Source organism: Polyodon spathula, chromosome 16 (genome assembly GCF_017654505.1).
Source record: "Polyodon spathula isolate WHYD16114869_AA chromosome 16, ASM1765450v1, whole genome shotgun sequence".
NCBI classification, from domain to species: Eukaryota; Metazoa; Chordata; class Actinopteri; order Acipenseriformes; family Polyodontidae; genus Polyodon; species Polyodon spathula.
In genome coordinates this window covers 12473175-12497771 of record NC_054549.1, presented here as the reverse complement: position 1 = coordinate 12497771, position 24597 = coordinate 12473175, and the positions used below count along the sequence as shown (strand labels likewise).

General features: G+C 38.3%; 2 protein-coding genes across 4 annotated transcripts in view; both read right to left on the bottom strand.

The window, feature by feature from the left end:
* Positions 1–3607: 3607 nt before the first annotated feature.
* LOC121328368 (NAD kinase-like) lies at positions 3608–17996 on the bottom strand. 2 transcript variants are annotated; one of them, XM_041272997.1, is made up of 12 exons: positions 17746–17996; positions 16442–16648; positions 14647–14730; positions 10283–10412; positions 9773–9881; positions 9349–9434; positions 8389–8491; positions 8097–8248; positions 7464–7563; positions 6927–7084; positions 6197–6279; positions 3608–5573 (listed from the first exon to the last, which is right to left on the bottom strand). In XM_041272997.1, exons 2-12 carry the CDS (start codon positions 16621–16623, stop codon positions 5426–5428), a joined length of 1335 nt encoding a protein of 444 aa, XP_041128931.1. In that variant the 5' UTR covers positions 16624–16648; positions 17746–17996; the 3' UTR covers positions 3608–5425. The 2 variants fall into 2 exon arrangements, with proteins under 2 accessions (XP_041128931.1, XP_041128932.1); XM_041272998.1 differs by lacking the exons at positions 16442–16648; positions 17746–17996 and adding an exon at positions 16003–16347.
* Positions 17997–22633: 4637 nt separating this feature from the next.
* Positions 22634–24597, bottom strand: part of LOC121328840 (guanine nucleotide-binding protein G(I)/G(S)/G(T) subunit beta-1) — a 28727-nt gene continuing 26763 nt past the window's right edge. For both annotated transcript variants that reach the window (XM_041273936.1, XM_041273934.1), the window contains exons 10-11: positions 23589–23706; positions 22634–23485 (exon numbers count right to left, since the gene is read on the bottom strand). In XM_041273936.1, coding sequence (XP_041129870.1) covers positions 23600–23706 — 107 coding nt within the window. In that variant the 3' untranslated portion in view covers positions 22634–23485; positions 23589–23599. The remainder of the gene's footprint in view (positions 23486–23588; positions 23707–24597) is intronic.

The following is a 24597-nucleotide window of genomic DNA, read 5'->3' as shown; positions in this document are numbered from 1 at the left end:
TCGGGGTCCACTCCAAACTAAAAAAAAACCCAGGCCACCTTAAAAAATGATACTGAACCAAATCTCCTAGTATGACATTCCCAATAAGCAGAAGTGCCTGGGTTACCTGTATTTCCCCCTAACAAACCCATTCCATTGTTCATAGCTGCAAAGGGAACCCCCTGTCCCAACACAAAGGCATGCTTTTAAAAATCATTAGATTGAGGAGTGGGTCTTAATTCTGTTCAACACTATGATAACTTCATGATATATATATTTTTTCTGATAAGATCCAGTCAGGTTTTCTACAAATCTGCCAAACAATTAACGTGTTAAAAGGTTTAAGATTGGTCATTTAGTGTGGGAGGTAGGGTGTGTTTTTAATTTGGTTAAAAGCATGGTCCCTTCCAGATCTAAGAAGAAAAAACCTGCCCTAAAAACATTGCGTAACCAGGACATATTGTTCTCAACCAACGGTTTCTTGCACGGAATCGTACACTGTTTCCTGTGGGCAATTTTTAAGCAGTATTAAAAAAAAAAAAAAAAAAGATAACTGTGCTGGTCGAGTGAGTATTGTTATTATTTTATTAATTTTTTTAAATGCTGGCATGCTGTCATCTTCAGAATGGAAACAAAATGATGACATTCCTCCTGACGCTTGACCGTCATGTTCCTTTCCTGCACTGTGGTCTCTTATTGGAGGATTGCACTAATGAAACGTTTCAATACTGGGCAGGGTTACTGCTTACCCTGTGGCGATGGGGAGAAACCCGCAAAACTAAATATAAATAGGGATTTACACAGGCAAGCTTTTTGGCATTGCGGAGATATTGAGAAATGACAGCAAAAAGATGATGCATTTTAGATTAGACCTCATTTGAATAATCACAATTGATGAGGTCATATAGAGTTCTCATCCCGTGCTGGGAGATACAGTGGAGACTGGTTTTACATGCATTAGAGAATGTGGATGTTGGTCTTGTATGGTATTATTAACATTGACGTTCTGTGCCAAAACCTGATTAATAGCTCTCTCCAGTCACTATTTCATGAGGTGAGATGTGATTGCTTGCTCCGGGTTCATTCCAAGTCTTTTTTATGTTTGCTAGAAGACAATCTAGGACTTTTCTTCATATACGTACTCATCTGCACAATGCCTGGCTGCATTGCACATAATTAAATGACAAAAGAAGTATAGTTTCAGTGATGAGAAAGAGAAAGGGTGTGTATTAGTGCAGATTTTGTATGAATGGGAGATTTTTTTTGTTGGTTTTGAATAATAACTAGAAATAACTTGCATTTACTTTTATAATTCAGTGGATTAAAAAAAAAAAAAAAAAAAAAAAAAAAAAAAGAGCATGTATTTCTCATTTATTTATAGAAATGCTTGTGTAAATTTTTTTAAACAATTTTGGTCACTAACCAGCATCGGATCTCTTGAAATAAGTGTGCTGCTGTGTTGTTGGCCAGCAAAATTAACTTTTTTTTTTTTTTCGGAAAACACTGGTAATTGTTGAACCATTTTGTTTTTGAAAATGTTGCCTATTTCTAATTACATTTTACATTTTATACAAAAGCTAAGGTTTTGTAAAATACAGCAGTCTTGTGTATAAGACGTACAGGTTCTTAAATACAGGACCCTGGCACGCTTTTTTTTTTTTTTTTTTTTTTTTTTTTTTTAAGGCTTGTGGAATGTAACAGGACCATTCTGGATAAATTATGCTGCATGGGGTCCAATGCAAAATGTAAATTAATTTTAATCAGGGAGGGGGGAGGGGGGAGAGAAGAGATGCCCTCCCTTCACATCAGTAATCCAAGGTTTATCCTTTCTGGGAAAACACGATTGTGGTATAGAAAAGTACATACCCTGTAAATATTACTTGCATCGTTTTTGGCATCTTGATACTATTGTTAAAGCACCTTTTTCAAAAAGTATGCTAACATTTTTAGTAAACCTGTTTCTAAAATCTGTTTTGTTATTTCTGAGTCATAAACTGCAGTACACACACAGATTCTAAACCTCATTTACAGCCTCACCTTAGACACACTAAGCAATCTTGTTTTGTTTCGCAGACGTCACGCCAGACTGTTACAAGGTGTAGTCGATGATGCCACAGTGGTATTGTAAAGCTGCGGCTCTGGTAAACACACACTTACAATGGGTGTCCTCCTAGCGGCTGATGAGTTAATACTGACATCAGCATTAGGCACGTACTCACCTCTGTAATAACCTGCTCTTCAGCTGCATGAGAACAAGTTTGTCTTTTAACAGTATGGCGTGTGCTTCGTATCCAGCCCTTGCCTTTTCATACAGTTCAAAGGGCCGAGATGCAAATTCATTGCACGTTATACTACAATCTGTACTTAATAGGAGTCCTTAATGACACTTTTGCTCAAGTGGTGTATTAAACTATCCTAGTTTAGGATTCAAATACTCTGAACTAGCCTCCCAAGTTACTTATTTCAAAATAGATCCCAAATGTGCGTATACAATCTTGTTGCAGTTTTAATCCCAATGTTAGTTTGTCTAAAAAAATGATGATAAAAAGGTCAAGAGTTTCTGGATCCAAACCATACCTGCCCCTCCTCTCCCCTCTCCCTTGCCAATATCACTGCAATATACTGCCTAAGAAATAAAATAAAACACAGAATTCTTTTTTCTTGAAAAAAATGCTTATTCTACATTTATTAAAAGGCTCTGAAAAATAGTATATTTCAATATCATCACCAATATTTCTCAAGATCCGACAGGATTAACAATTTGAAAAACAATCTATTGCACAAAGTATTTGAAATCGCTTGAGTAACACACACACACATTCTTACATAGTAGGTATAAAAAGCTAAACCCAATTTTCCCAGAAAAACTTGTGACCCCGTTTCCATTCCAAGACAGCTGTTTTGTACAAGGCCACATGGTTAAGGTAATATGCAACAGGATAGCATAGGAAAATTAAAGATCACTTTTCAAACCCCTTATAAACTGTAATGGATATTTAGGTTGTTATAAATTATATCACTGTATTCATTTGCTGGAACCAGGCAAGGGAAAATAAAAAAGCAATACAGTAATCCGTAGCGTATCAGACTGCAGTGGGACCAGAAGGATGGGTAAAAGCCAGGTGAATGAATCCTGTTTTAAATACTGTTATACACAGCTGTGACAATTACTATAGTCACACAATTATTGTTTTGCGATTCAGCTTTTATTAGGGAGCTGCCCTAAATCCCTTGTTTAGAAAGATACATGGTATTAATGCTTGTGGCAGAGTAGCCGTCTGCCGTGTGGGTGTGTGCATTTGCTGCCGAGTGACAGGCAGGAGATCAAGATGGAGGTTGAAGTTGAAACGCCCCCCGCAGGCGAACAGGATTTACATATCAACACACTGAACAGCTCACGTGACACTACCAGCAGTGGCAGCGCACAGAGCACATACAACACAGTGTATTAATTTTTGTAGGATCTAAAATATCTGAACTAATGTTCTCTGTTCAATAATAAACTAGCGTTGCTGAAGAGCTTGATCATGGCAGATAAACGGTTAGGGTGGATTTGTAACGGGCAGATAAGCGACGGATTACTGTACTTCAATGCACAAAATGCAAAGGAATCTTTATATATATATATATATATAAAAATGGAATTTAAGATAAATACATATTTGATAGAGGGAAACAATAAATAACACTCCATTTGTTCAGTAAGGATTTGGATTACAAGAATCAAGATGCAATGACTTTCACTTAAGCACCTCACTGAAAGAAAACTGAGGAAGGGCAGTATAGGGATCTGTGGTTGCCAGGTCTTAAAGTTTATCATACACTGCTTCTTATTTTAAAGGCAGTCCAAGAAGCTACTTTAACCTGCTTCTGTGTCCATCTTAAGCCGACAAAAAAAAAAAGTAGTGACCATCTATCTATTCGTCAACTTAAGCACTACCTACCATTAAATCATTTGAAGTGAACACACAGTACAATGAAATAATTCAAGTTTTTTTTTTCTTCTCTAGTCAATAAAGTACAATGTAAATGTTAACCAGACTATGAAGTTTAGAACAAAGTGTCATGATATAGCGAAAGCATCTCATTTTAACAACACACACCAACATATTTCTGAAGAAAAGTCTGCACGCTACACTGATCACCATGGGATTTACAATCTGGGATGCAATGGTCCTATTTGATAGACATGAACAACAGTGGGTCAGACACTGTACACATCCTGGAAATTGGATTGCAACAACAGTGAGCAAAAAGATAGGAGGCATTTCAGGCAATGCCAAGCAAAGATAGAGCAGAGAAACTCCTTTCTCGATCCGTTTAATATGACTAAGAATATGACCCTGCTCATATTCTGATTTGCATGAATACCTGATCAAAAAACCAGCTGGTAAGAAGCAAGAAAACCTGAACATGCCTGCAACAAAACTAAGACACTTTTTTTGTCTTGCAGCGAAAACGAACGCTAGAAATCAGAAAGCACTAAAATCATAAGGTATAAATAGCTACATAACATCAATATGTATTGCTGTGTAACATCTCTGTAAACTGCAATCATAAAAAGCGACACACTAAACACACGGGTAAACACAAGGTTACATGTTAATTAATAAATAGAACCCCCCCCCTCTTTCACGCTAGTGTAATCGGAAAATCTTTGCTAGTTAAATTCGGAATTAAGTCATACACCTTAAACCTCCGAGTAAGATATGCAAATTATTCAATTAATAGTCCCAAAACAATCTGGCAATAATGTTTCTACCTACCGTCCTTTATTAATGAATAAAAAAAAGAAGTACTTCAATTGAATTAAAAGCCTATTCAAACAACTTGAGCAACTGAAAGATCCAGATGAAACACTGTTTTCGTTCAGTTCACTTGATCAGATTGGCGGTTTGAGGGCCGGGTTTATTAACTACAATGTTCAAATTACCCCCCCCCCCCCCCCATAACCATATTCATGTATTAAAAGTGCCAGAATTGTAAGATGAACTGTAACTTTGGCATTCATATATTTTCAATATTCATGTACATTTTTATATTTGTTTCCTTATAACCTACCACATTATCGTACAATTATAAAATAACCTTTAAACATGATTTTGCGACATGCATTAAAAAACACCCTTCACACCACAGTGGTAAACTGCAGATAATACAGTACAGTTCCACCAGGAAGCATACTGGTTAATAGATGTCTAAGGCACTAACTCTTACTGCAGGGAATGTGTTTTCAATTAAAACTTTCTTTCAGGCATGAAATATAACAAATTTGAACAATGGGCTATTCAGTTACATTTAAAAAGGAAAATGCTTTGGAGAAGAAAATATTCTATGAACAGAGAAGTTTAAACTTGTGTTGGATGACAAGTGGTGTTCTAAGGATTAAATTTCAGGTCCTGCACAAAGACACCCTGCCTGTTTAACGATGCCGAGCTCATCGTATTCAATACTCCTCTTCCTCCACAATGAAGGGGTTCTGTTTCTTCCTCACATTCCAGTGCAAACACTCAGCCAGGCTCTCAAACCAGTCATTCACAGGGTCCCGGAAACAGATTGAAGGAACCGGGTAGCAGGAGGTAGTGATGGTTATACTGGTCAAGGAAATAAACAGAGAAGGATCAAGCAAAAAAAAAAAAAAAAAAAAAAAAAAGAAAACCTGGCTTACAAAAATGATACACAGCCACGGGCAAAAGTTTAGCATCACCTACAATGTTAGGAGAGACATAATTAATATATATATATATATATATATATATATATATATATATATATATATATATATATATATATATATATATATATATATATATATATATATAATCATGTCACATTTTTCAATGTGTTTTTATCTGTTACTGGTGTTAATAATGCCTGTAATTTCACCCCTGCCTGAGTCATCACTTTTGCCTTATCAACAACTTTACACCCCCTGGGTGTTGACTCGGAGAATCGGGTAATTCGATATGTTGAGAGTAACATTATTCTGCCAGTTTCACTTGACTATGAATCAAAATCTGTTAATCCTATAGGGTGATGCAAAACGCCATAGCCTTTCTTTTTATTGTACTAAAACTAGAGAAAGCCTCCATTAATGGGGCTGAAACATGACTGAAGATAATTATGATTCTCTCAATCTAAAAATGTCATTATTACCCGACACCAGCAGTATACACAGTACCAGGTGCAGCTCAAACACCAAGGTAATCTCACACACCTGTCTCCGTGGCAGATCTCTTGACGTTTCCTCCCATCAAAGGAAACCCAGGCAGTGTTTCGAGCATCAGGGCACAGCATGATCTGAAGACACAAACAAGCACAGTCATAAAACACAAGGACACAATCCAGCAGGACTCTTGTATTCCACATTGGCCTTTAAAAGAAATGTACGCTGATAGAGGAAATGGTGGCCATATCAGTCCAGAGATGACAGACAAATAGACATCTACAACATCTCAAAACGCTCTGCAACTGTGTGCGATATTCTATGAGCTCTGGATGCGGAAGAAGCAACCTCCTTTGTTTGTGTCTGTGTTACCTATGTGGTGCAGGGGCCATGTGTATTGCTCAGATACGCACCCCCCCCCCGCTCCCCCCTTTTTTCAGGCTTCTCTCGGCTCTTATCGGTCTCACTCAGCCATTGAAAGGTTCTCTCAGTTTTTTCCGGAGAAGGAGCCTTTGCTTGACGTCTTTTTGATGATGTCGGGCCTGGTCCGACATAGGACCGCAAAGGGTTAACCCATTAAGTGCCACTGTCCTCATTTGAGGACAGGCTACTTAAATTTTTTACTGGCACCCACCCCGTTATTTGAATTTTCTATGCTTACTTGCTAACTGTAGCGTTACCTCGACTTGATCCAATTTTGTTAACTGCTAAAGTTCAGTCTAAATGTAAGCGTTAACTGCTAACAACAGTTGTTAACCCAGAAAAATGGGATCAGGTGTACCTTGAGCTCCACCCCTGCAGGAACAACGATAGGTCGGAATGACAGGGAGTGTGGGCAGATTGGGGTGATCAGGATGGCAGGAACGTTGGGGTGAATCATGGAAGCCCCTGCCGCCACAGCATAGGCAGTGCTTCCGGTCGGAGTGGAGACGATGACTCCTACAGGAAAAGAGAAAGCAAGATTCATTCAAACTAAAAAAAAAACAAAACCTCAAAACACAAGAGAGATGAATCACCGCAATCTTAAATTATTTAAAGACTGCGCTGGTCCCTGCAAAACTCCAGGTTTGCTCTTTGTGAACCTTGTGTTTAGATCTGACAGCACTGTTCCTGGGTTTAATGCAAAACCGACAGAGGCTCAAGGCGATACTGCTCTGTACTCATGATTGGTAACTGGATCAACGAGCTGGTAGTTCATGACTGTTGTTGCATTTTTTTTTTTTTTATTCGAATTAAGTGACACTAAATGTACCATTTACCATTAAAAAGCCAAAACACACATGGACTTCAGGAAGGACAATTAGTGCAGTAAACTCACCATCTCCCTGCACTGTGGTAATGAGATGCCCATCAAGAAACAGATCTACATTGGAAAGATAGGAAGAGGGACCCCGGTCCACGACAACTTCATTCAGAACCTATGCAGCGCGAGACAGGAATACTGAGTTACTACACATAGGATGAGATCACCTAAGTAACTGTTTATTACAAAGAAGACCCGCGTATATGTATTAGAATAGCATCACACATTCAAGAAACACAGCAAACAGGATGCGCTTGAGCAGCACACGTGTGTGTGCAAAAACCTACAAGTCTCTGGTAACTTCCAAGAGGTTCCGTGACACCACGAACATTCAGAAACATCAGCATTACAAAGTGATGCACCAAGCCTCTTATTCTTCACTCACAATGACAGTGCAATGCCCTTCCACACAAATAATCAGGTTGGCCTTTTTTTTTTTTTTTTCTTCAAATGGCTCCTTATCTACCCACAAACTAGCCTTTAAACTCCAACCGTTTACAATAGCATGCATATCCCAACCAGCAATGGTTAATGAAGGGTTAATCATCTGACTTAAATAGGGGGCAGATCTTAAACAGTGCTTTGCATTTCTCAATTGAACCAATGAAATCCCTCGCGATACATGTTGCGTCACTTGTCATGACATACCTGGTACTGCACAGTGCGTCGGCTTATCTCGCTCTCCCCATTTTTTATGATCAGTCCTTTTTCCTTCCCTCTCTCTTGAACCGATGTCTTCTCTCTAGGTTCTTTCAAAACCTTCACTTTTAGTCTGCTTCGAAGAATAATCGCAGCGCTGCCTAAATAAACATTTAAAAGAACGAAAAAAAACAAAATCTATGCCAGCTGATGAAGATTAACAGAAGGTACTTAGCCATGCAATAAACCAGGCACAGTAGTGGCCCATCATGTCAATGGGAAGACTGTGCACAGTTCTTACCTTCAATGACCTGTGTAACCTGAGACTGATAGGTGTCGAAACTGAAGGGTGTGAGAAACCCGAGAGAGCCCAGATGGAAGGCCATGACTGGAGGAACACTTTCCTAGAAATCAAAATGAACACCTCTAGTCCCAGAAAAGTTTCAGTTTGTATATGATGTTCATACCACGTCGTTATCTGACCCAATGTGGAAGTCCTTCCCTTAGGAATAAATATCATAGGAATGGTGGTCATGTGGTGGTGTGGTGGTGGGGGGGGCCCCCCCCCCAGGGGGGGGAGGGACCCCCCTCCCCTCCCCCAGTCAGAAAAAAGCATCAAGTACCCAAACAAAGGAACTTCAGTGATAAAGAATGTTAAAAAAAAAAAAGTGTAACAGGAATTGTATTTGTGAAATGCAGCTCTTCAGGGTGAACCTGCTTTTGTTTTCAGTCGAGTTGCTGTCCAAGGGCAGTTGCACGCTACAGTGGATGTGTATGCATTCTTCAGCACACGCTGTTTATATGGTCGCTGGTTTATTTTCTTTCATTCTTCAGCATTTGGAATTTATTGTCGACACTCACGTTAACAGATCAGGCACTGGCCGAAATGTTTGTCGATTTAACTCACAAGTTTGACCCCGCAAGCTGATAAATGTTTTTTCGGCCAGTGTTACATTAATGTCTTTACTGTACCCTCAAAGCTTAATGCTCCTTATACAAACCAAATCAATCAGCCCACTGTTTTCAGTTCAAGCAGCACCGATGGTAAATATGTATAAAGGCATATACAATGTGACTGTGTGAAAATCTGTGCCTTTTTATAGATCACAGTGCATGATGAATATGTGGTTAGAAAAGGAACTCTAACATAATGATTTGTGAACTCTGGGAACAATTTGATATTTACAGACATGGGAAGAGCCTGTTCCTCTTATATTTACAGCATGCAGGAATTCATTTAGGTAAAACTGGGATACCTTACCTGGAACAATGAAGAGGCATAGAGTAAAGTCCCGTCCCCTCCCAGACAAATAATGAAATCTACTCGGTCGGAAATGTTGTCGTAATCTGAAACAGTACAGGCCTGCTTACACACACAGTTAGGGAAATAATCTCAGACACTGCATCTACATGATTTAACACTAACAAAGGTCAACAGCATTTGTTTATGATCAGTTTCAAAGTGCACGTGTCACGTGTCTCAAACGCTTCATCACCAAGATAACGTATTATGTTTGTTTTTTTTTTTAAAAAAATCACTAAAAGGTTATTAATTACGGCAAACATAAATTCTGATCATTCCAAAAACGCAGGTTTACAGCAGATCGGAATGCTATCCTTCTATTAGCCAAGCAGACTGCAACCCCCTCCCAGCCCTTTCACAAAGACTTGTAAAGCCTCCATACCTTCCCTGAAGGTGCAGAACTTCTTTATCACCGCACCAAAGCTTTCATCGTTTGAAATTTCCGGATCCTCCAGTACCTTCCTTTCCACGTAGACGATCATGTTCTTTGACTTACGAAAAAAAGAACACAGGAATCAATACAATTCCAAAAGGGTTTTGTTTTAGGTTATTTTCATACTGCTAGGCTGCATGTAAAGCCATTTTAAAATAAATATGAGACTTAAACCTGATACAGGAGATTCTTGTATTATTAATTTACTTGGCAGATGTCTTTATCCAGGTGTTACAGGGCAGTACAGGGTTACAATGACGAATGAATATTTAATTACAGTATAGTTTACAGTAAGCGCAAATAATACAACTAAAATACAATAAGAACCAGGATGCAACCAGTTAGGGTTATAACAAGTTATAGCTACAATAACATATCAACAGTGCAATAGCGCAAGGACTGGACTATACCTACTTTTAAAATGAAGTTTAACAAGTAATATTAAGAAAAGGTTCCTACCTCTGTAAGGAATATACATAGCTCCTTAAATGGCTGCAGTAGACTGGCATCTCTGATCTTTTTAATTACAAGGACACTTTTAGGAGGCTTGTTCCATGTTAGCTGCTGGCTAGCTGGGTCCTGAATGTGCCTGAAAGTTAAAAAAACAAAATTGCAAATTTTTTTTTTTTTTTTTTTTTTTTTAAATACATGTAGTACATTTTTGTACCAAGTGCACATAAATATATAACAAAAATAAAATGAAATACTTACAATTCAAACCACATCGTGCCTAGTATTTTAAAACTTCTATCGACATTTCCATTTCTTGGTAAAGTTTCTCTAATTCATTCCTAAACTGGCTGTGGCCGACGCTTCGGATACACAGCTGTTTACAAAATGCATTTAACCACACCAAAATCCAGCTTCCTCAAAACAGAGGAATGTCCCAAGCCTACTTGCACATTGACAGAGAGTAAATGAATGCAGAAAGGGGCCGTCCCTCAAAAATAGTTTCTCTATATTTCACTTTGTGAGCTTGAGAATATAATTTATTAATAAGGAGTATCCCAATTTGATTCACAAAGTGACATGATTGTTAACTGCAGCTGAAAAAGCCTTCAGGCCTATAAGCAAACAGTCAACAACATCACGGTGCTGTGAAGTGCAGGAAATATAGCAAAATGAATCTTATTACTATATATCTTTAACAGAACGACAAATTAATTTCAGTCACTCAAACGACTGCTGGACACAAAAATAACCCAAGACTGGATTTGGCAAATCCAGCGAACACAGAACTCCTGTTCTGGCATCCTTGCACTGACTGCCTGTCAAGTCTAGGATTGATTTTAACGTTCTGCTGATCACCTATCCTAAATGGATTGGCTCCATGCTATACAAAGGATTTAGTACACAACGGTATTCCTTCAGGGAATATGCGGTCAACGGTCTTTTAATTATTCCAAAAACAAGGATACATTCGATGGGTGATGGAGCATTCCGCAGTTAAGATTGTGGGATGTTTTCTTCCTGGAGTGATCAAAGCACGCCTTAAAAAACATACTTTTACACATCAGCATTTACTAATGTTTTTATCTCTACATTTTAATGTCTGCGACGTGCTTTTTATTGAACTGTACAGTGCTTTGTGACGTTTGTACATGAAAGGGCGCTACATAAAAGATTATTATTATTATTATTATTATTATTATTATTATTAAGACATAAATCACTAAGATCTGACAAGACTATGACGGACTCCCACGTAATTTATTTTATGGCATATGATTTTGGCACAGTGTTTTTGAGAAGGCACACTGCTTACACTATCTACATTACAGGGAAGGTTGCAGTCTATGGTTAAAGTAAGCATTTCATACTAAATGAAGTGGTCCTGTGAAACGCCAAGCATTTTCTTCACACTGCTGTAAGCAGATGTAGCAGATTTCCACAGCTCTGTTTTAACAGCTGCAGTGTTCAATGCAACACTGGTACTGGATTGCATGGAAGCAGCTGCTGATTTTCCAGTTAACTGTCAAATTAACCCAAGCACAGATCTACACCTTCTTAAATTTAAAGTTTAGCTCCACTTCAAATCTTGGGAACTAATATAACTGTGAATAAAGAAATACAATACAGCAATGGAGTCACCTCAAGATAAAAATAACACCGGTAAATAAAAAGGTAGAATTATTTCCTGATCTGGCTTGGTGACTCACATTTATCAGCACCTGCCTTTGCGAGACTCGAAATAGTATTATACCAAGCCTAGCGCACTACTGTCAGATTCAAACTATAGCGCCTGTACAATTGAGATCTGTCCTCTAAATCACTGCAGGAAGAGCGATAAAATAAACATAACAAGTGGTCTGGCTTTTCTGTTCTGTAGCACATCACGGATCATTATTGCTGTGTTACCTGTTTGACAACGTGGGTAACAATCCTTACTCTATGCACTAGAGTGTGCATTTTGAAAAGACCTTTGAAAACAGATTTTAAAGTTGCAAGTACAAAAAGTTGTCAGGATGTTAATTAAATAAGAGAGAGAGTTATAGCAACGCGTGGAGGCGTGCAACACTATATTTTTAGGAACCCCACTGCTTACTCTAAGATCACAGTTTCTATAAATACAATTTATCGTATTAAAAGGTATCCTTACCATTTCCACACTGTGTTTTTGCTGCTCACTGGAGCTACATTTACACGTCGGAGGATCTTCATTGTCTTCATGCGACGTGCTTCTTTAAGCAGGAATCGCACTGAAGCGAGTCTCCAGTGACCTGCCTCATTAAGATTTGCCGTTCACAACCTGACCTGCCTGATAAAGCTCTCTCGCGAGTATTAGTGATCCTTCAAGTTTACATAAATACACACCTAACTTTCAATAGGCTTTTATCCATATTAGCAAATAAATAAATAAATAAAGCAAGCAAACTTTGAATGTGAATCTAATTATTTCCAATCTGTACTGCCCACCTGTATAAAGCAGATTGTCAAAATCAAACTGGAAACTGTGTTTGTACAGCAGCACTAACTGGAACCGACTGCCTTGCAGTAAAACTTCATGCAAAAAACACCCATTCTGTACAATGATAAGAGCGCCCTGGCTTATTGTAAACTCTCCTATCCCTCTGTCTGACAACAAGCTGCAATAGCTCTCTCTGATCAACTCTACGATACATATTAAGTCATGCCTCCACCAACCACACATCATCAAGGCTCGGCCCACAACGGCTGGGCTGCCTTTCTCCACTCACTGGAGCAGTGCGCATGTGACGGGTAAGATCACACAAGAGGAAGGATAAAAAAAAAAACTAATGGATTTTCCCAGCCTTTTAAGCACATAGCGAATACAGACAAAGCGGTTTCAAATAACCCTAATCTGGGTGCAACAACGTTTTGGAAAGTTTTTAATGAATAAATGCATCGTGGTACACAAGGTTTATTTATAAATCTGGTAGACGAAACGTCTTTTCTGAAAAACATGCAACTTCTGGTGACGTGATTTAAAAAGGAAGGTTTAGTTTCATAATATTTTAAATGTTCCAGGTCTGTTGTCATGTTGAAAAAGTATGTTTAACAAAGTCTTAGTTATTGGTGCAGCATTAGCTCTTTCTTTCCTTCTTTCTTTTTGGGTTTGCTAGTTTAGACACCACTACGGATTACCTAGGCATGGCTGTTGCAACAGCTTTGTGTCTAGAAAAGCATGCAATGAAGTCAATGTGTCATTTGAATGTTTTGCTCACCTAACAAGTTCCCCAGGACAAACAACCTTGCTGTTCTCAAAAAAAAAAAAAAAAAAAAAAAACACAGAAAGCTTGTTTACTGTAGCTAGCAACAGCTTAGCCTTCAAAACTGATCATTTAAAAAAAAAAAAAAAAAAATGAATTGTTTCAAAATGAAAAACGACTTGGCTTCTCTGAGATTTGTTTTTTTAATTCACAGTTCATCCTGCAGTGGATTAACCCTTATTGGTCCATTTATTCAGCGCCTCTCAGGCGTGCCAGGTACAATTTACTTTCACACACGCTGTTTAAAAGTTTTTGTTTTCACAGTAAAACAGGTTTAAAGGGCACTACATATCAACCGGACACTCAGTACTGCATCTCCAGCCAAGCCCCTCCCCTTGTCCGCTGTATTTATCACATACCTCCTCATAATAGTGCACACCTATAAATCCTCTCCTGATCACTCGTTTTATCACCAAACTCCCCAATAGTACGATCCAAGTCATTATTTTATTACTATAACATTTCAAAAAGCTCTGCCAATGTCTGTGATATTCTCTGAACACTGGATGCGGAAGCAGCTACCTTGTTTGTTTATGTCTGTGTTATCTCACAGGGACTATGTGTATTACTCAGATCCACACCCTTGTTTCTTTTGGCTTCTCTTGGCTCCTGTCGCTCTCACTCGGCCATTGAAAGGTTTTCTCTGCTTTTTCCGGACAGGGAAAATTGTAATGCCGGACCTGGTCCGACACAGGACCGCAAAGGGTTAAACCTGCTGTGCATCTCGACCCAAAATAATTCAAAAAGAGAAAAAGCTGGAATCACAGCTCTAGATCCTCTGCAGTGCACTTGGATTGCACAGGCAAATAAGAGAGCATGTGTTTAAACCACATTGAAGCAATTAGTTTTCACTGAATTTATTTCAGCATTCTCTTCAATAGCAACTGACCTTGTAAAGAATACAGCATTGCACTAGAAGAGACGCTGAAAGGAAGTGATCATTTTCAAGGCAACTGATCTGCTTATATGTACAACTGGCCAATAATATACTACATTTACTAAGTCCAGCTTTAATAATGACACAATACCAAATTTAAAGCCCTTAAAATGCCGATGGTGTTCCAAGGGGTGTTTTGGAGGAGATGTGCTTACATTATGGCCTTTGGGTTCTGTAGCATGCAGGCTTTTGGTCCAAACTTGGTCACAGGGCTTGGTCCATGTAATGATCGCGTCCTCCTAAGGAAAACACAAGAACAAGAAATCACTGGTGTGCAAACATACTGTTATATACCGTTTTAAGCTAAGTCACTCTCGTTTGTTTTACAATCACATGGGTAAAAACACATTCAAAAGTTCAAACTATGTCAACTTTTTTTTTTTTTTTTTTAAATCAAACTGGCAGTTATGCAATAAGATGTTAATGATTAGAATTAATCGCACTGCAGCCACACAGAAAATGTGCATACAGAAGCAAGGATCTGTACATTCAGACAAACAGAAAATGTGCATACAGAAGCAAGGATCTGTACATTCAGACAAATTTAACAAATGACAAACCCTACAGCACACTATATAAAAGAAGAACTACATCTTTTATGACGTTCATTATTTTGCAGGCATGTCATTTCAAAACCTCCACACAAATGGGTCTTCTTTCAAACTGAAGAATTTGCTTACAAGACCCCAGGGAGGTTTCTGCAATCTGCAGTTTTCATATTAAATGCTTTTAACTGTAATTCACATTTATCGATTATTCTCATCATAAATTGTTCATAACAAGATGCTGTTAACACTATCAAAATTCATAAGTGCAACACGTGCTATAAACAAGATCTTGTGTGCGCACACAAGGACAGAAATGGTGAAGCACACACTTTTAAATCCTTATGCCACCACTTCATCAACACACTCCTTACCAGATGAAACACTTTGATCTTCCTTGGTGCAAACAACACGGCACGCTAAACTAAAAGCGTGTTCAATACTGAGCTCAAACAGTTCCACAGGATAGATGATAATGAGGATGTGTTTAAATAAGTGGCAAGGATTCCGATTCGTACACACACCCTGAGGGAGAGGTGGGGTTGCCAGTTCCTTACAACTAAGGTGCACAGCACGTACATCATTTAGCCCAATGACTTTTTAAATCAATCAATAAAACGAATGAACTGGCTGAAGGAATTCTGGTTCCCATGGGCACACATGCATGGAGACGCCCCTAGGGTTACTTTCCTTAGGGGAAGCTAATTTTAGAGTCACATGACCAGCAGATGCAAATCTTATTAGCCGTCTACCACTAATAGTTCACCATCTGTTTTGGACTTGTTACCACGCAAACAATTGCAGCAAAGATACACGATAATAGGGCTCCCGGGAAAACTGGACTAGAACACAGAAATATCTAGATGTGAACTTATGACGCTGTAGGATTGTAAATCAGCACCATTTATTTTCCTTATTGCAGGGAGAAAAAAAAAAGACAAATATAATCACATGATCTGTACTTACAGTGCACACATTGCAGCAGAACTGCAGTTTTGTGAATTGATCCCCGTCTGTTAGCTCTCATGATTCCAGTACAGAATTAGCGTCTGCTGCTACCCTGCCTTTACTTCGTGGTGTGTACTGAAGCGCTCTGCTCTGCTGTGTCAGTTTTGAATTTTTTTTTTTTTTTTTTTTAAAAAAGGCTCAGTCCAAATTTCACAGGGTTCAGATATTAGCAAACATTTCCACATTGTGTATTGCACAAGCCTGATGTGTTATTTCATTTCCTTAACGCAGGACTTAGAAACCACATTCGCTTACTGGGTGTCAGAAGACATCCAATGTTTGGAAATGGAACAAGCAGAACCGCTACCTTACACATTCCCATCAAGCTGGGAATCTTTAGATTTTTAGATCTTTCCCACAGCGGTATTCGAATCCCTCCCAAATCGAAATGGCTTACCTGAAATCCTCGGAGTTGCCCAGCGCCGGAGAAGCAGACAGGCTTCGTGATTTGGTTCTTCCCCGCATGGGATTTCCTCGGCCCCGCAGGTCTTCACCATCACAGGCAACACAGCAGGAATATGCAGAGTCCAAAAGCTCCTGCTGCCTTCTGGGTCGGGCTGCTGCTTTCGATGACTCCATTTTCTACGCAGCTCTCTCTCGCAAACTAAAACAAAAAAAAAAAAAAAATATATATATATATATATATATATAATATATATATATATATATATATATATATACACACACACACACACACACACATATATACATATATACACATATATATATATATATATATATATATATATATATATATATATATATATATATGAATAAGTCTCTTTGTATTGATGCTTGCAGTATTGTGATGTATCTGTGCTGGCCCTGCGGGCACAAAGTGAACAAACTAAACTTCTTCACTTTTTTGTTTGTAGCTGGTTGTAAAGCCAGGGCTGTATTATTTTTTACATACACTTATTATATCTGGAAGGTTTAAAAAAAAAAAAAAAAAAACACACTCAAGTTATAAATGATCTGCTTACCCCTGTTCATACACACTGGATGGATCTCAAACAGCAAAAAGACAAAATAGCTTACACCCTCACCTGCTAATCCCTAACCTCATTGCTTCAACTTTCATGCACGACTAAAGTAACCCGCAGATCCATTGTCCATCTGTTTTTCCAGCATCAAATCACGACTAATGTGTTGCAACCCTGCTAGCAACACAAACAGAATAATTTGCAGAGCTATGGTGAGTTTGTCACACTTCTTGCTGTAACGATGACTGTGTACTTCTCCGTGTTGACAGAAAACACACTTCTATGGGTGTGTGTGTGTATATCTATATATATATATATATATATATATATATCTATCTCTATATATATATATATGTATATATATGAGAGAGAGAGAGAGATCACTTTATAGAGATAAACACCTTTACCTAGTAATAACATATATAAAAAAACCACAATACAGTAGTACGATTTGGTAATAATATTACAGGTATTCCATACATCAATCATTTTGTTTGGCTCCAATTACAGTACACTTAGGACTTCGTTTGGCACTACTGCCACCGCATACAAATATTTCCCCATTCCTGGCGTGCACCTTTGCCCCGAAGGCAAGTCGTCAGTACCACCACCCTCGTCCCCCCCGTCCCCCTTCCTCCTCTTTTGTTTTTAAACCTTTGTGGTATTAGCACTGAACGACACAAGCACGGGTTGCGCCGGACCGGCTGTGCTCCATTACCGAGTCAGCAGAACGCCGCCACTTCTTTCCAGACAGCTCCTCGAATCAGAATCGCTCCATGCCGTCCCAATCCAACGACTCGACTTTGTATTTCAATTCAGACTCATGCCGTCCACCGTTTAATTATTAATATTATTATTATTATTTGTTGTTGCTGTTGTTTTACACGGAACAAGGCGCGTTCCACTCTGATCTAATCCTCACAATGCATGCTCCGGAGATGTGAGTAATCGCCAAACTCTTCCGCCAGACGTCGCGGATTACATAATCATGATTACGTAAATATCGGCTGGTACGCCAACAGCGTTGCTTACTGGCATGTAACTTGCAAACTGCGAGGCAGTACAGAGGATACCGATATATAAAGCGTGCACTCACATGTCCGGCTCAAGACTGGAGCGCCTTCTAGCGGATTTTCTGAGCAGAGTTTTCTCAAAGCAACCAACGCTAGCTCACTGAAATATAATGGAAGTCAACGAGCTGGTCTGCATGTGTTAAAGTTTTTTTTTTTTTTTTTAAATATTCACTGTTAATGTTGTAATGAATTCCCATAAATTACTTTAAACAGGTCTAATTGATATATGGTTGCAGTGTTGCCCAGTGGTTAAAGTCCAGAGCCGGTTCAAATCTCAACCACTAACTGCGTGACCCTGAACAAGTCACTTCAGTACCTTGTGCTGCATTCTGCGGATGAGATGTTAAATCAATGTCCTATTGTAAGTGACTTGGCACATGCAGTACCTATAAACTGTTTCCAGTTGCCGTTGCCTGTCATTTAAAACTCCAACACCGCTGTACATTTCGGTCAGAACTGCTGTGTCCTGCAGCTTGGAAACACCTGACTCGCTTTCTGTTCAGATGTATGTGTGGTGCACGCACACAGAGAATCGGGCTCGATTGGATTGTCAGTGTGCACCGAAGACGGAGCCACAGTATGGAGAACAACACTTCGTTTCAATAATGAACAGCATTTCTGAAAAGTTTTTATCCAGACATTTTAACGCACACAAGATGGCGCTAGAACACCTTTAAACAAAGGCAGCCTCCGTCATCCCCTGGGGCTGATTGATAATGTTTTGCAATCGGGCTGGTGAGCATGTTGGCGTTTGCTAAGGGGTATTTCCATTTGATCTGGATCGTGAAAACACGAATACACCATTTGAATGACTCCTATTTACCATGTAAACTGTGCACGAACAAGTGACTAAGCAGCAAAAGAGTTTACAACAGGCACTGCAGGTCTTTGTCATTCTATTAATAAGGGATAGGAAAACTTAATGCTGTATTCTAATCTACACTCATGTTCTTATATATATATCATATTTCACAGGCATATAGATGGAAAGTTGCTGGTGACTAATGTCTAGCTGCAATGTAAATTACAACCATGCAACTCACAGTGAGGGTGTAGCAGTCTATTAACAGCGTTGTATATTAAACATGTGCCTCTTAACATAAAAAACAAGACTCGAAAGGTTTTATAAAAATAATGCCCAAAGTAATAGCAAAAACAGCATTGTTTAGCATTCCTTTCAAGATTACCCACGACCCGTTCTTGTGGTTTAATTTGTGCAGGTATTATACCTAACCTCTTATTTTAATGCTGTACAATATGTTTGGCTGCTAAACTTATTTTGAAGACTCAGTGTTTAGATGCAAAATCAAGGGCAGCAGTACGATACAGGATGGTTGTAAGCCCTCGTTGCATGTTATCACCATGCTGTTGTTGCCACAGTAGACATGTGTCCAAGGATTTGAATGATAGTATGATTACTATCTCTGGTTGAGGAAATGTGGGGAAGGTTGTATCAATTAAAAAAAAAATAAAAAAATAAAAAAAACACCAAAATCTCGTTTCCTAGGAAATCATTTACATTAACTTACACGGCACTGAATTTACATGCATGATGAGACTAACAAAGTTCATTCAAACCATGCTGAGGACCTAACATTCTACCCATTTAAATAGTAGCATTCTACAGAACAAGCCCTGATCTTACTTTCAGAGTGTTGCAGTATTTCTCTTTTTCCTATCGATTTTTGGTTTTGCTAAATGAACAGATGGGGATGTTAGTCCACACTAATTACCATAACCTTCCTCAATTACTGAACAAGTGATACATTCACCGAGTGCTTCAGCGGCTCTTCAACTTGTCTAGTGCTGAAACAGTGGAGCTACAATACTCCCATTGCATAGCAGTTTGATCCATTCCTCATTTGAATGAGTTTACCAAGACACATCTGAGCTTGTTACCTGTACACTGGGACTCATCAAGCTCATAGCAAAACATGGAATGGGTGAAACTGCTATGCAACGGGAGATTTCTATCCATCCCTGCAGTGGATGCTCCTTGGAATCTGACACTGCTTTATAGGGGAGACAATAAGGGAGCTGTTAGTCTGACAATAACAAGCTTCTACTGTACTTTCGTTCTCTAGGACTGTGTTACATCATACAAGTAAAACATGTTTTTAATGGACTAGCTCGATATATATGCAAATATGACATGTCATGGATGTTTTCAAGATATGGACATTTATAGCCACTGTTTGCACAGCTGATATGCGACACCAGTGATACATAGTTCCAGTGCATTTTAAACGATTTGTTTTCTGCTTGCTTTTTACCTGTAGATTGTTGCTAGTTTCAGTTTTAACAGGTTATTTTCTTAAAGAAAAACATTGAAGGACTCTCAATGTGCACGTTTTGAAAGGCGTTGCCCCCACCCCCCCCTTACTTGATCCTGAATTCCTATCCTTGAGTTTAAAATACAGTTCCCCTCATTTTAAGGTGACCCTTTATACCACTGAACAGGTTATAAGGTGCTATGGGCATGGCTTTCATTTGACACACAGTGCCAATCCACTGGCACTTTCAACGCAGTTTGTAAAGTGAAACACAAAGTGCATGCATGGTCTTATCTGTGGCTTTTCATCTGACACAAATCTACAAAATTGAAACAGAACTATCATTAAACTTCTAAATTTCCAGGAAAGCCCTAGATAGATTGTAAGGGCAGGGCAGCCAGTCATTCATAAACAAGGCTCCATTTCAGTGTGTATATCTATGGCATTCATTACCTGCTTTAGTAATTGACTGGAGAGAACCCCCCCCCCCCCCCCTTGCAATTTAATAAACAGGCAAGAAACTAGCAACAATCTACAGGTAAAGCAAGCAGAAAACAAATCAGTTAAAATGCACTGGAACTGTGTAACACTGGTGTCACATACCAGCATGCTGGATCTGCCAGTTACAGACTGGCAGTACTGTATAACACCCCTCCCCCAATTGCATTACCAGCGGTAGGCATTGAGATTGTCCTTTGTTTTAACATCTGCTGATGAGAACCCAGCACCACTGGCAACAACAATACCCATTATGACATTTGAATGAAAACCCTTATTGTTTTCTACTTGAAAAAAAGATATCTGCTACACACACTTTGGTTACTGAGCCAACTTTTATATATAAAATAAATATTGGTTTATTTTTAAATATTCCCCCCTGCAGTCTAAATTCAAAGCTGTAATGTGTACAGCGCTCTTAAATATATTTTTCCTTGGTTTCAGATATTTATTAAGCACCATTGTTTTTTGGATACCCTCATAAAATATCCAATACTGCGGGTATTCCTGGTCATCTATAAAAACCATTTGGGTTTGAGACAGTACCTTCGTGAAGACTCATACATAGCAACAGTCTACACACAGACACGTTGCATACCAGATAAGACCGTTGTAAGCAGAGCTGGAAAGCCTACCTGTATAACAGAACATTTAGTTAAACATAGGAACAGCAAATTTCACTTCCAAGTCAAGAGAACTTGCAATTGTTTTCACCCCATTGCACATCACCACACAAGCTGCAAAAAAACAAACAAACCCACAACCGCTCAACAAAGAAAAATCATCTCAAACTGCTTTTTATTACATCTTAAATAACAGTACATTTTAATATAGTATCTATCTTGCATCCAGCTTTCTGTAGTACACTGACTGACTTTAAAATTAAATACAAAAGGTGAAAAGGGAACAGTGGGATGCAGAGAGATCTACAGTTATTTCATGGAAAGAGAGAGTAAGAGAAAAAGGGATTTTATTTATTTTTTTGCCAAGTCCAGGCCTAACGCACAATTACAGCACATTTTTTTTGTACAGTATGTCGCAGAGAAAAAAAACAGAATGAAAAAAAGAAGCCACTATTGCTAAGGAAAGAGTGTTCCAGTGAAAAGGGACTAACAGAAAATTCTGCCATCCAAACGCTGCAAGATTTTTTCTTCGTTTTTTTATTTTATATTAAAGAAAGTCAGAAAACCTGTTCGTTACAAAATGATTCTAGCATTTAGGTACTGGAAATCTTTCACTGCAGTAGGAGTTGTACTATATTCCTCCCAGAGTTCTGTTACAAACAGGATGGACTTTTTTTTATCATTTCTTTAAGAATCATTCCAGAGATGTCGATCATAAGAACAGGCTTGTACGTTTTATTTTTTTCACTGTATATACGGTGCTTCTCCTTGGTGCATAGCTTTCCATTTTAATTTAAAGGATGTATGCACAGAGTAGCCAAAACAATATTGAATACAGCGGCAATGGTTACAGTTTTAACAGGTTATTTTCTTAAAGAAAAACATCTAAGGACTTAGTTTCATATGCACTTTTTTTTTTTTTTTTTTTTTTTTTTTTTTTTAAAGCAATTCTACAGCATGCGATTCTAAGAGTAAACCCACCCATTTTGTTTTTTTTTTTTTTTTTTTTTTTTTTTTTTTTGTTTTTTTTTAAACTTAGAAAGTTCAAGATCATTATTTTCAAACATTGATTTATACAAGATTTCATACACAGAGTATTAACTGTATTTCCAAGCACGGAACGGGCACCTCTTGTTAAAAACAGGAAACTCCAGAGAGTAAACTGGGGTAAAAATGTAACCCCCCCTAAACAAAAAGAAAACCAACAGAACAGAAAACAAAACAAATTGCGGGGTTCATCTTCATTTAGTTATTCTACATTACCCAACAACAGAAAAAAGGAGAAGAAAAAAAAAAAGATAATTTTAAAAACGAGCATTCATTACCACAAACAGCATGTGCTTGGTTAGTTTACGTTTTCAATATTATTCTACATACGCAAAGTTTCTTTGTGCAAAACAAAGATCTGTGACACAGGACAGAAAATAAATCTGGGACTAAATATACAGCTCCGAATGCTGGGCTTGGACTCCCTTATGTTTGTTTTCAAGCTGATTTAAAAAGAAAAAAAAAAAAAAGAAAAAAGACTTATTTTTTTTTATTTTAAACTCAGCTGCAAACAGGATTCTAAAAACCTTAGGACTGTGATAAAACAATGCTTTCATTACTAATGTTAAACAAGCTCACAGATCTAAAATTTAAAATGAAACTAGCAAGAGTTAGATCGTTTCATGATTAGGCTCAAACATTTGTTTCCTAGTTACATTTTGTATGGGATGATAGTGTTTTTCTTTTTCTCTCAAAACAGAAACATAAAATGGTCCCAAAAGAAATGCACAATCTTTTGTCTTTTTGCTTTAAAATACCACAGGAATTCTTCTTTTGTTAGGTGATAAACAGTTGTGCTCTTCTTTTTAAACGAGAGAAGGAAAGGTAGCATTTTGCCCTTTGTAGTTTTGGGGGTGTTTGAGTCAGTATGAGTGGATTGGATATGCAATGATTTTTAATTATGTCGGAATGGTCTTCCAGCCACGTTGGAGTCCGAATGCCATCTGAAAAAGAAAACAAAAAGAAACTTAGGCAATTAAAAAAAAAAGAAAGAAAAAACCCACACATGAAGTAAAAAGTATTTATTTTAACATTTCAAATGACTACCTTCAGGCTTTTTAGTTCCAGATCTTGAGGAAACTGTCCCACGATCCTGTTGCAACGGCCATGCCGTCATCAGTTACACCCAAGCAGCTGACTCTGTTATCGTGACCAGCAAGAACACCTATAAGAGATCAAATACAGCAACTGATTAATCACACAAACAGTGGCATCTCTAATATAACATTATTTACCCCCAGTTTAATCTTAACTTTTAAAATTAGAAATAAGAATTACATTTCACAACATCCTGCTTCAAAGTTTTGTGGTGAACAGTCCTACATCTGTACAATGTCAAATATAAAAGCAGTTAAAGATTATTTTAAATGAACTGTCTGCATGTATTTGTAAGACAATGCAAACCCTGGTTTCAGGGTGTGTGCAACAATCAGGGTTCTCATTTCTGTTGTCTGCTGTAGTGCCATCACTTCACAAATGCAATCAATAGTGCATTTAAAAACAAATGCCGCCGTCGGAAGCCTTCCCCTGCACCAGCTGCTGAAACGGCTGGAAACAGTTTCAGAGTGAATTTGAAGCCCCAGCAGAGTGCTCTATTAATGTGTTACTCCATCTCGTTATTCACCCCTTCCACCACGCCAGAGGAGAAAGATGCCTTTAAACCCAACGCTTCACAGGACAACGGGACCAACAGAGACGACTGAGCAAGCATACGCAACATTCCAGCAACGTGGTCCGGTTTCTTTACATGCCACCGGAATTAGAACAGAATTGTTAGAAGCCAGCTTAAAACAAGAAGAATGACTGTTTATCCTCAGTGTAACATTTAATCACATTTCAACCAAGCTGCTATACTGGGGTACTAGAAAACGTTTATTCAACAACAAAATATTAAGCTGCCAATGTCCTTACGACAGTTTTTTTTACTATCCGTACAAAAGTTTTTAAGGATTGCAGATGAACAATAGCAAACTACAATTTTTGTGAAGAGAGACCCCCCCCCCCAAAAACAATTCTGATGTAAATAGTTGATGTCCATTATATTATTGACAAGTGC

Coding starts and splice junctions, on each gene's coding strand:
- LOC121328368 (XM_041272997.1), bottom strand. CDS start 16,623: ATGGAGTCATCGAAAGCAGCAGCCCGACCCAGAAGGCAGCAGGAGCTT. Junction 9,435..9,772: donor GTTCTGCACCTTCAGGGAAG/GTATGGAGGCTT, acceptor GTACTGTTTCAG/ATTACGACAACATTTCCGAC. Junction 7,085..7,463: donor TACCACAGTGCAGGGAGATG/GTGAGTTTACTG, acceptor CTTTTCCTGTAG/GAGTCATCGTCTCCACTCCG.